Below are 12,219 nucleotides of genomic sequence, written 5' to 3' on the forward strand. Positions count from 1 at the left end.
CTTTCGGCTCCATTACGCATGGGCGTAGACTCCATCTTAGATTGTTTTTTTTCCGCCATCGGGTTCGGACGTGTTCCTTTTTGCTCCGCGTTACGGTTCGGAAAGATAGTTAGAATCTCTGAAAATTCGACGGTATTGTTTGCGCTCGGTATCAGGTTAGTTACAACAGTTCGACACCGACTTTTGAAGAGCTCCGGTGGCCCTTCGGGGTTTTTTCGATTCCCCCGTCGGGGCCTGGTCGGCCCGGCCACGTGTCTCTTCAAGGCTGATGGAACAGACCCCATTCAGTTTCTGCCCCAAATGTCACAACAAGTATCCGTATACAGATCAGCACCTGGTCTGTAACTTGTTTGTCTCCAGAATACAGAGAAGATACTTGTGAAGCCTGTCGAGCGTTTCGGTCGAGGAAGACATTAAGAGACCGAAGAGCAAGAAGACTGCAAATGGCGTCGGCGCCAACAGGACAAAGGCACTTGAAGGAGGAAGAAGAAACCTTCTCCATCCAGGATTCGGACTCGGACGAGCTCGATCCCGATGAAACGCCTAAAACCGTGAGTAAGACGTTGAAACATAAAACTCACGAGAAGACCATGTAAGGAAATGCCTCCTTGGCATGGTTGCCCCCTGACTTTTTGCCTTTGCTGATGCTATGTTTACAATTGAAAGTGTGCTGAGGCCTGCTAACCAGGCCCCAGCACCAGTGTTCTTTCCCTAACCTGTACTTTTGTATCCACAATTGGCAGACCCTGGCATCCAGATAAGTCCCTTGTAACTGGTACTTCTAGTACCAAGGGCCCTGATGCCAAGGAAGGTCTCTAAGGGCTGCAGCATGTCTTATGCCACCCTGGAGACCTCTCACTCAGCACAGACACACTGCTTGCCAGCTTGTGTGTGCTAGTGAGGACAAAACGAGTAAGTCGACATGGCACTCCCCTCAGGGTGCCATGCCAGCCTCTCACTGCCTATGCAGTATAGGTAAGACACCCCTCTAGCAGGCCTTACAGCCCTAAGGCAGGGTGCACTATACCATAGGTGAGGGTACCAGTGCATGAGCATGGTACCCCTACAGTGTCTAAACAAAACCTTAGACATTGTAAGTGCAGGGTAGCCATAAGAGTATATGGTCTGGGAGTCTGTCAAACACGAACTCCACAGCACCATAATGGCTACACTGAAAACTGGGAAGTTTGGTATCAAACTTCTCAGCACAATAAATGAACTCTGATGCCAGTGTACATTTTATTGTAAAATACACCACAGAGGGCACCTTAGAGGTGCCCCCTGAAACTTAACCGACTGTCTGTGTAGGCTGACTAGTTCCAGCAGCCTGCCACACCAGAGACATGTTGCTGGCCCCATGGGGAGAGTGCCTTTGTCACTCTGAGGCCAGTAACAAAGCCTGCACTGGGTGGAGATGCTAACACCTCCCCCAGGCAGGAGCTGTAACACCTGGCGGTGAGCCTCAAAGGCTCACCCCTTTGTCACAGCCCAGCAGGGCACTCCAGCTTAGTGGAGTTGCCCGCCCCCTCCGGCCACGGCCCCCACTTTTGGCGGCAAGGCTGGAGGGAACAAAGAAAGCAACAAGGAGGAGTCACTGGCCAGTCAGGACAGCCCCTAAGGTGTCCTGAGCTGAGGTGACTCTGACTTTTAGAAATCCTCCATCGTGCAGATGGAGGATTCCCCCAATAGGGTTAGGATTGTGACCCCCTCCCCTTGGGAGGAGGCACAAAGAGGGTGTACCCACCCTCAGGGCTAGTAGCCATTGGCTACTAACCCCCCAGACCTAAACACGCCCTTAAATTTAGTATTTAAGGGCTACCCTGAACCCTTGAAAATTAGATTCCTGCAACTACAAGAAGAAGGACTGCCTAGCTGAAAACCCCTGCAGAGGAAGACCAGAAGACGACAACTGCCTTGGCTCCAGAAACTCACCGGCCTGTCTCCTGCCTTCCAAAAGATCCTGCTCCAGCGACGCCTTCCAAAGGGACCAGCGACCTCGACATCCTCTGAGGACTGCCCCTGCTTCGAAAAGACAAGAAACTCCCGAGGACAGCGGACCTGCTCCAAGAAAGGCTGCAACTTTGTTTCCAGCAGCTTTGAAAGAACCCTGCAAGCTCCCCGCAAGAAGCGTGAGACTTGCAACACTGCACCCGGCGACCCCGACTCGGCTGGTGGAGATCCAACACCTCAGGAGGGACCCCAGGACTACTCTGATACTGTGAGTACCAAAACCTGTCCCCCCTGAGCCCCCACAGCGCCGCCTGCAGAGGGAATCCCGAGGCTTCCCCTGACCGCGACTCTTTGAATCCAAAGTCCCGACGCCTGGGAGAGACCCTGCACCCGCAGCCCCCAGGACCTGAAGGACCGGACTTTCACTGGAGAAGTGACCCCCAGGAGTCCCTCTCCCTTGCCCAAGTGGAGGTTTCCCCGAGGAACCCCCCCCTTGCCTGCCTGCAGCGCTGAAGAGATCCCGAGATCTCTCATAGACTAACATTGCGAACCCGACGCTTGTTTCTACACTGCACCCGGCCGCCCCCGTGCTGCTGAGGGTGAAATTTCTGTGTGGGCTTGTGTCCCCCCCCGGTGCCCTACAAAACCCCCCTGGTCTGCCCTCCGAAGACGCGGGTACTTACCTGCCAGCAGACCGGAACCGGGGCACCCCCTTCTCTCCATTCTAGCCTATGTGTTTTGGGCACCACTTTGAACTCTGCACCTGACCGGCCCTGAGCTGCTGGTGTGGTGACCTTGGGGTTGCTCTGAACCCCCAACGGTGGGCTACCTTGGACCAAGAACTGAACCCTGTAAGTGTCTTACTTACCTGGTAAACCTAACAAAAACTTACCTCCCCTAGGAACTGTGAAAATTGCACTAAGTGTCCACTTTTAAAACAGCTATTTGTCAATAACTTGAAAAGTATACATGCAATTTTTATGATTTAAAGTTCCTAAAGTACTTACCTGCAATACCTTTCGAATGAGATATTACCTGTAGAATTTGAACCTGTGGTTCTTAAAATAAACTAAGAAAAGATATTTTTCTATACAAAAACCTATTGGCTGGATTTGTCTCTGAGTGTGTGTACCTCAGTTATTGCCTATGTGTATGTACAACAAATGCTTAACACTACTCCTTGGATAAGCCTACTGCTCGACCACACTACCACAAAATAGAGCATTAGTATTATCTATTTTTACCACTATTTTACCTCTAAGGGGAACCCTTGGACTCTGTGCATGCTATTCCTTACTTTGAAATAGCACATACAGAGCCAACTTCCTACAGACCACAAAAGCCCAGGGGACGCCACTGCCAGCAGGCCATGGCTTAACCCTAAAAATAGGTGACCGATCATCGGCACCGAAAAAGGGCACGCTTGTGTCGAAGTCATCCGACTCCGGTCGAGATACCGGCACACAGCAAACTCGAGCCCGAGACAGCGGGGGCGAGCAAGTTCGGCACCGAGAGGGCGGCACCGAAATGAGTCTGCACCGAGAGACCGGGACGCCGAAAATAAAGAAAGTGTCGTCGGAGCCGAAAAAGGCTACCGAAAAGGTTTCCATTCCGAAACATCCAGCCTCGGAACCGAAATCCGGTTCCTACACAGAGGAACAGGGACTGTCCTCCCAAATGCTAGGACATAAGTTCGGACAAGAACTGGAATCAATGGAGCCAGACTACACTCAAAGAAGGCTCCACATCCAAAAGGACACAGGGAAGATAAGTACTCTTCCCCCAATTAAAATGAAAAGAAGACTTGCCTTTCAAGATAAGGACAAGCAGCCACAGGCAAAGGTGGCAAGACAAACAACACCGCCACCATCTCCACCACCATCAACGCACACATCACCGGTAGCCACTCCACCACTGATGCAATCCCCAACTCATACTGGAATGAGTCAGGATGATCCCGACGCATGGGATCTTTATGATGTGCCAGTGTCGGATAACAGCCCAGACTGTTACCCAGCGAGGCCGTTGCCACCAGAGGACAGTACAGCCTACACACAGGTGGTGTCAAGAGCAGCGGCATTTCATAATGTCACCTTGCATGCAGAACCGATTGAGGATGACTTTTTGTTTAATACACTATACTCCACTCATAGCCAATACCAGAGCTTACCTATGCTACCTGGAATGCTAAAACACTCCAAACAAGTGTTTCAGGAGCCTGTGAAGGGCAGGGCCATAACTCCAAGGGTGGAGAAAAAGTACAAGCCACCGCCAACAGACCCTGTGTATATCACGCAGCAATTAACACTAGACTCTGTGGTAGTATGGGCAGCTCGCAAGAGAGCAAACTCTCACACCTCGGGAGACGCACCTCCTCCAGACAAGGAGAGTCGCTAGTTCGACGCTGCGGGGAAAAGGGTTGCAGCACAAGCATCAAACCAATGGCGCATTGCCAACTCACAAGCACTGCTGGCAAGATATGATAGGGCTCATTGGGACGAAATGCAGCATTTCATTCAACACTTACCCAAAGAGTTCCAGAAAAGGGCACAACAAGTGGTGGAGGAAGGACAAAGTATCTCAAATAATCAGATACGGTCAGCAATGGATGCAGCAGATACAGCTGCTAGGACAGTAAATACTGCAGTAACCATAAGGAGACACGCATGGTTGCGTACGTCAGGATTCAAGCCGGAAATATAACAAGCCGTGCTGAATATGCCTTTTAACGGACAGCAGTTGTTTGGGCCGGAGGTGGACACTGCTATCGAAAAACTGAAAAAAGACACTGATACGGCCAAAGCCATGGGCGCACTCTACTCCCCACAGAGCAGAGGCACATGTCGCAAAACGCAGTTTAGAGGGGGGTTTCGAGGACAAGCTACAGAACCCACAACCTCACAAACAAGGCCCACTTATCAGAGCCAATATCAGCAGGGAAGTTTTCGGGGACAATTCCAAAAGAGTAGAGGGAAGTTCCAAAGCCCCAAAACTCCTCAAAACAAGCAGTGACTTCCACGTGACAAATCCCCAACACATAACACCTGTGGGGGGGAGACTAACCAAGTTTTACAAAAATTGGGAGGAAATAACAACAGACACTTGGGTACTGGCCATTATTCAGCATGGTTATTGCATAGAATTTCTCAAATTCCCTCCAAACGTCCCACCGAAAACACACAATATGTCAAAACAACACATGGATCTTCTAGGACTAGAAGTCCAAGCATTGCTACAAAAAGGAGCAATAGAATTAGTTCTAATTCAACAGAAGGGATCAGGAGTTTACTCTGTACTTTCTCATACCCAAAAAGGACAAAACTCTAGGACCTATATTAGATCTCAGAACATTAAATACCTACATCAAATCAGATCACTTTCACATGGTAACATTACAGGACGTAATCCCACTGCTCAAACAACAAGACTACATGACAACACTAGACCTAAAGGATGCATATTTCCATATACCGATACATCCTTCACACAGAAAGTACTTAAGGTTTGTATACCAAAATGTACATTACCAATTCAAGGTGTTGCCATTCGGAATAACAACTGCGCCAAGAGTTTTTACAAAATGCCTGGCAGTAGTGGCTGCACATATCAGAAGGCAGCAAATACATGTGTTCCCGTACCTAGATGATTGGTTAATCAAAACCAACACCCAAGAACGGTGTTCACAACACACAAAGTACGTAATAGAAACCCTCCACAAACTAGGTTTCTCACTCAACTACACAAAATCACACCTTCAGCCGTGTCAAACACAGCAATACTTAGGGGCGACAATCAACACAACAAAAGGGATTGCCACTCCAAGTACACAAAGGGTACAGGCATTTCACAATGTAATACAGGCCATGTATCCAAAACAAAAGATACAAGTCATGATGGTGATGAAACTACTAGGCATGATGTCCTCATGCATAGCCATTGTCCCAAACGCAAGGTTGCACATGCGGCCCTTACAGCAGTGCCTAGCATCACAATGGTCACAGGCACAGGGTCAACTTTTAGATCTAGTGTTGATAGACCGCCAAACATACACCTCGCTTCAATGGTGGAACAATATAAATTTAAACCAAGGGCGGCCTTTCCAAGACCCAGTGCCTCAATACGTGATAACAACAGATGCCTCCATGATAGGGTGAGGAGCACACCTCAATCAACACAGCATCCAAGGACAATTGGACACTCAGCAGAGACAGTTTCACATAAATCACTTAGAACTACTGGCAGTATTTCTAGCGTTGAAGGCATTTCAACCCATAATAAGCCACAAACACGTTCTTGTCAACAGACAACATGACAACGATGTATTATCTGAACAAACAAGGAGGAACACACTCGACACAGTTGTGTCTCCTGGCACAAAAAATATGGCATTGGGCGATTCACAACCACATTCGCCTAATAGCACAGTTTATTCCAGGGATTCAGAATCAGTTAGCAGACAATCTCTCTCGGGATCACCAACAGATCCACGAATGGGAGATTCACCCCCAAATACTAAACATTTCCTTCCAAAGATGGGGAACACCACAAATAGACCTTTTTGCAACAAAAGAAAACGCAAAATGCCAAAACTACGCATCCAGGTACCCACAAGAGCAATCTCAGGGCAATGCGTTATGGATGAGTTGGTCAGGGATATTTGCATATGCTTTTCCCCCTCTCCCACTCCTTCCATATCTGGTAAACAAATTGAGTCAAAACAAACTCAAACTCATACTAATAGCACCAACTTGGGCAAGACAACCTTGGTACACAACACTACTAGACCTCTCAGTAGTGCCTCATGTCAAACTACCAAACAGACCAGATCTGTTAACTCAACACAAGCAACAGATCAGACACCCAAATCCAGCATCGCTGAATCTAGCAATTTGGCTCCTGAAGTCTTAGAGTTCGGACACTTAGACCTTACACAGGAATGTATGGAAGTCATAAAACAAGCTAGAAAACCAACCACTAGACATTGCTATGCAAATAAGTGGAAAAGATTTGTTTATTATTGCCATAATAATCAAATTCAACCCTTACACGCATCTGCCAAAGACATCGTAAGTTACTTACTACATTTGCAAAAGTCAAAGCTAACTTTTTCATCCATTAAGATACATCTTACCGCAATTTCAGCTTATCTGCAAATTACGCACTCAACTTCACTATTTAGGATACCAGTCATAAAAGCGTTTATGGAAGGCCTAAAGAGAATTATACCACTAAGAACACCACCAGTTCCTTTGTGGAACCTCAACATTGTCTTAACACGACTCATGGGTCCACCTTTTGAACCCATGCACTCGTGTGAGATGCAATACTTAACATGGAAAGTTGCATTTCTAATTGCCATCACATCTCTAAGAAGAGTAAGTGAGATACAAGCATTTACCATACAAGAACCATTTATTCAGATACACAAGCATAAAGTAGTTTTACGAACAAATCCACATTTTTTACCAAAAGTCATATCACCGTTCCACTTTAATCAAACAGTAGAACTACCAGTGTTCTTCCCACAGCCAGATTCTGTAGCTGAAAGAGCACTACATACATTAGACATAAAAAGAGCGTTAATGTACTACATTGACAGAACAAAACAAATTCGGAAAACAAAACAATTATTTGTTGCTTTCCAAAAACCTCATACAGGAAATCCAATTTCCAAACAAGGCATTGCTAGATGGATAGTTAAATGCATTCAAACCTGTTATCTCAAAGCAAAAAGAGAACTGCCTATTACACCAAGGGCACACTCAACTAGGAAGAAAGGTGCTACCGTGGCCTTTCTAGGAAACATTCCAATGACTGAAATATGTAAGGCAGCCACATGGTCTACGCCTCATACGTTTACCAAGCACTACTGCGTGGATGTGTTAACAGCACAACAAGCCACAGTAGGACAAGCAGTACTACGAACTTTGTTTCAAACAACTTCAACTCCTGCAGGCTGAACCACTGCTTTTGGTGAGATAACTGCTTACTAGTCTATGCAAAGCATGTGTATCTGCAGCTACACATGCCATTGAACGGCAAATGTCACTTACCCAGTGTACATCTGTTCGTGGCATGAGACGCTGCAGATTCACATGCGCCCACCCACCTCCCCGGAAGCCTGTAGCCGTTTTGAAGTTGATCTTGAACATTTGTAAATTTGTAAATATATCACTTTAAACTACATTATGTACATACATATTTACTCCATTGCATGGGCACTATTACTATAATACACAACTCCTACCTCACCCTCTGCGGGGAAAACAATCTAAGATGGAGTCGACGCCCATGCGCAATGGAGCCGAAAGGGGAGGAGTCCCTCGATCTCGTGACTCGAAAATACTTCTTCGAAGAAAAACAACTTGTAACACTCCGAGCCCAACACTAGATGGCGGGATGTGCAAAGCTTGTGAATCTGCAGCGTCTCATGCCACGAACAAATGTACACTGGGTAAGTGACATTTTCCATATATATACACACACACCATTCTCTAACTCGTCAGACTTCTCGTTTTCTACCACCCTCTTGAGAGAAAGAATGTATTCATTGAGTAACTCAGACTATATGACAAATTAACTTCTTTCCTCTTGTGACCAACTTTTCCCCAGATCCAACCCTGCCATCTGCCCACTCGAAACAAGGGCTCAATAACTGACCTAGTGATTTTGAAAGCTTTATGTGGCAAAAGATCAATTCCTTCTAAACTGGAGTGGTGGTCAGCTGACTTCCTCATACTTTGCAAAATCTGACTTTATAACTTCCTCTGCTGCTGAAACAAAATAATGGCTCCTGACTGGACAATCAAAACTATGGACAACAAGAAACTGGTCTGCAGTGAGTCCACCATCTTTTCCAGTTACCTACTCTAACCTTGTCCCTAATGATTCAGTCATCCATTATCCCAACTATCTTAGTGAAATTCTATATGAACGTCTCTGCTCATGGCCGGGCTCATATTAACTCAAAAATTATCTCCATGATTCTCAGAGGACAGAAATACCAACAGAAAAGCTGTTCATGCAGCGGAGATGGCATTGAGGAAATCCACATGAAACTGAAAAACGTCCACGCTTGGGCTGAGAGAAAACACTACAAAAAGGTCAATCTAAATTAACCGAAATAATTATTTAAAATTATACATAATATAGTTCTATGAAACTCTCCCTTCCTCTATTAAAGAAACAGCTAGCCATCAGAAGCTAATCACTTTGCCATAACGGTACAAGACATAAGAGAATTGAAAGTATCCGTCCTGTTACCAGCATTGAACTGTTGATTATTTCCAGAAAAGCTCCTGAAGTGTCATGGACAAGCTTCTTTCCTATATCAGACATGGATAAGTGGGTTATTGCAAACCATACACCATCACATTACTCATCTAATCTGATACCCCTCCTATTAGTCAAATAACCTGTGAACCTCTCACTCCAGTTTGGTTTGATATTATGAATGGCCCTCTCAGGTCCAGCTCTTTCATGACAACCTTAACATAGGACATGTCTGCTCTCTCCTGAAAAATATAATGCTGGCCGCTCAGCGAGAATATAGAGCAGTGCATAGTAGCTCAATTAGAAAAATGTGTGCCTGGCACAAAAGTGCTTGGACACCATCAGTCAGGTTTCCTTTTGCTCTTAGCTTCCAAAATGTGGAGCAAATTAGACAGAAAAAGATTGTATTAAAACTATTTCACCATTTATATCTGATGTCTAAACTCAGTGATGTTTGCAATTGTACTGAATGAGCCTTCAAAATCCAGTGTTTTTTTTTTGTTTTTTTAACTAGTTAGTCTGTGCCAGATAAAGATCCCCAGCTTGAGCCAGGAGTGTGAATTTGGTTCTCTACATGTGTCTAGAAGGAATCAAACAGTGGTTTCTGAGCACGGCTGGTGGTAGATCTTGTTCATGTAGATTGTGTCATCCACATTCATCTTTTCTCTCTTTGGATCTTCATAGATGGTTCATTGGTGCTCCTCTCGCTGACCTCTCACACCGGCTGGGTTACCTCCGTGAAATGGTCTCCCGTGCATGAGCAGCAGCTTATATCTGGCTCCCTGGACAACATTGTCAAACTTTGGGACACCAGGAGGTAAAGAAAGTTTTATTGCTGTTTGCTTTTATAGTTCCCTTTAACTAAGGAAGAAAAAACACAGCCACTATGGATACTATGGCTTTGAGAACTGAATGTTCCACCACCTGGAGTTTATATTGCCTGCTTTCTGGCACTCCTCTCTAAATTCAGCCAAGTCTGGGTAGGGCAAATGTCAGTGATTATATTAGAAAATACAGGGTAGAGCCGAAGGCAAAAGTCAGGTTAGCTCGGGCATAACGGCTAGGACAATTGGCAGAATAAACAGATGTCTCAGATTGATGACTTTCTGTCAGTTTACATGTGTCTTTGTGGTATTGCTCTACCTTTTGTCAACTAGGAGTGAGTTTTCTCTGCAAACTACAGTTCTCTCAGTGTATAGAAAGGGGGCTACTCTGGGTTGAATAATTCTTAAAGTTTGTTAAACTGTAGTAAGACACTTTATTCTGATTTACACTAGTATTGTGTTGCCTACAGAATTTTATTTATCCGGTATTGTGGTGCCTGATGCCCACCCCAGTCTGTAGTTTTGGCTCTTCTTCGGCTGGCAGGTCTATCATTTTGCCTACAATGAGGATCTTGCCCTTTTGGCGATTATTTCACTCACTTGTACCCTTGTGAAGCAGAAGTAGTTTCATGTAAGTTACAAAGATTTTGATTAACTTCTTTCCTTAGCCCTTTGTCGGTAAAGTGTGTTTTTAATCTTTCATTTTCAGTTGCAAGGCTCCTCTCTATGACTTGGCAGCCCATGAGGATAAGGTTTTGTGTGTGGACTGGACAGAGGCAGGGGTAAGAGCTTCACAAACAACTTTTTTTCTTACATTTTTTTAACACAATCCTTGTTGCGTTTTGGGGATTCATAAGCATATCATTCATGTCATGGGGAGATGTACAGCAGCCAAGCAATAGGACAGTAAGTTGACAGTAATATTACATCCATTATGATGATGTACGTACCACAAAGCAGAAAAACATTAAAATTCGCTAATCAGCATAACTGGAGGGGTGGTGTGTACAGTCGTTAGCAGCAACAGCCACCAACTTTTTTTGTTTCATTTTTTTCTGTGAATGTTATCAAGAGTTGTAAGGAAATGCCTCCTTGGCATGGTTACCCCCTGACTTTTTGCCTTTGCTGATGCTATGTTTTGAATTGAAAGTGTGCTGAGGCCTGCTAACCAGGCCCCAGCACCAGTGTTCTTTCCCTAACCTGTACTTTTGATTCCACAATTGGCACACCCTGGCATCCAGGTAAGTCCCTTGTAACTGGTACCCCTGGTACCAAGGGCCCTGATGCCAGGGAAGGTCTCTAAGGGCTGCAGCATATCTTATGCCACCCTGGGGACCCCGCACTCAGCACAGACACACTGCTTGCCAGCTTGTGTGTGCTGGTGAGAACAAAACGAGTAAGTCGACATGGCACTCCCCTCAGGGTGCCATGCCAACCTCACACTGCCTATGCAGTATAGATAAGTCACCCCTCTAGTAGGCCTTACAGCCCTAAGGCAGGGTGCACTATACCATAGGTGAGGGCACCAGTGCATGAGTACTGTGCCCCTACAGTGTCTAAGCCAAACCTTAGACATTGTAAGTGCAGGGTAGCCATAAGAGTATATGGTCTGGGAGTCTGTCAAACACGGACTCCACAGCACCATAATGGCTACACTGAAAACTGGGAAGTTTGGTATCAAACTTCTCAGCACAATAAATGCACACTGATGCCAGTGTACATTTTATTGTGAAATACACCTCAGAGGGCACCTTAGAGGTGCCCCCTGAAACCTTAACCGACTATCTGTGTAGGCTGACTGGTTCCAGCAGCCTGCCACAACCGAGACATGTTGCTGGCCCCACGGGGAGAGTGCCTTTGTCACTCTGAGGCCAGTAACAAAGCCTGCACTGGGTGGAGATGCTATCACCTCCCCCAGGCAGGAGCTGTAACACCTGGCGGTGAGCCTCAAAGGCTTACCCCCTTTGTTCCAGCACCGCAGGGCACTCCAGCTAGTGGAGTTGCCCGCCCCCTCCGGCCACGGCCCCACTTTTGGCGGCAAGACCGGAGGAGATAATGAGAATAACAAGGAGGAGTCACTGGCCAGTCAGGACAGCCCCTAAGGTGTCCTGAGCTGAAGTGACTCTAACTTTTAGAAATCCTCCATCTTGCAGATGGAGGATTCCCCAATAGG

The 12,219-nt window shown here is 46.1% G+C and overlaps 1 protein-coding gene across 1 annotated transcript in view; it reads left to right on the plus strand.

The window, feature by feature from the left end:
- Positions 1 to 12,219, plus strand: part of WDR12 (WD repeat domain 12) — a 247,164-nt gene that overhangs the window by 200,730 nt on the left and 34,215 nt on the right. Inside the window, exons 11-12 of the mRNA XM_069226036.1 lie at positions 9,907 to 10,039; positions 10,756 to 10,828. Of these exons, the coding sequence (XP_069082137.1) occupies positions 9,907 to 10,039; positions 10,756 to 10,828 (206 nt within the window). The remainder of the gene's footprint in view (positions 1 to 9,906; positions 10,040 to 10,755; positions 10,829 to 12,219) is intronic.

Source organism: Pleurodeles waltl, chromosome 3_1, assembly GCF_031143425.1.
Source record: "Pleurodeles waltl isolate 20211129_DDA chromosome 3_1, aPleWal1.hap1.20221129, whole genome shotgun sequence".
Lineage (NCBI taxonomy): Eukaryota > Metazoa > Chordata > Amphibia > Caudata > Salamandridae > Pleurodeles > Pleurodeles waltl.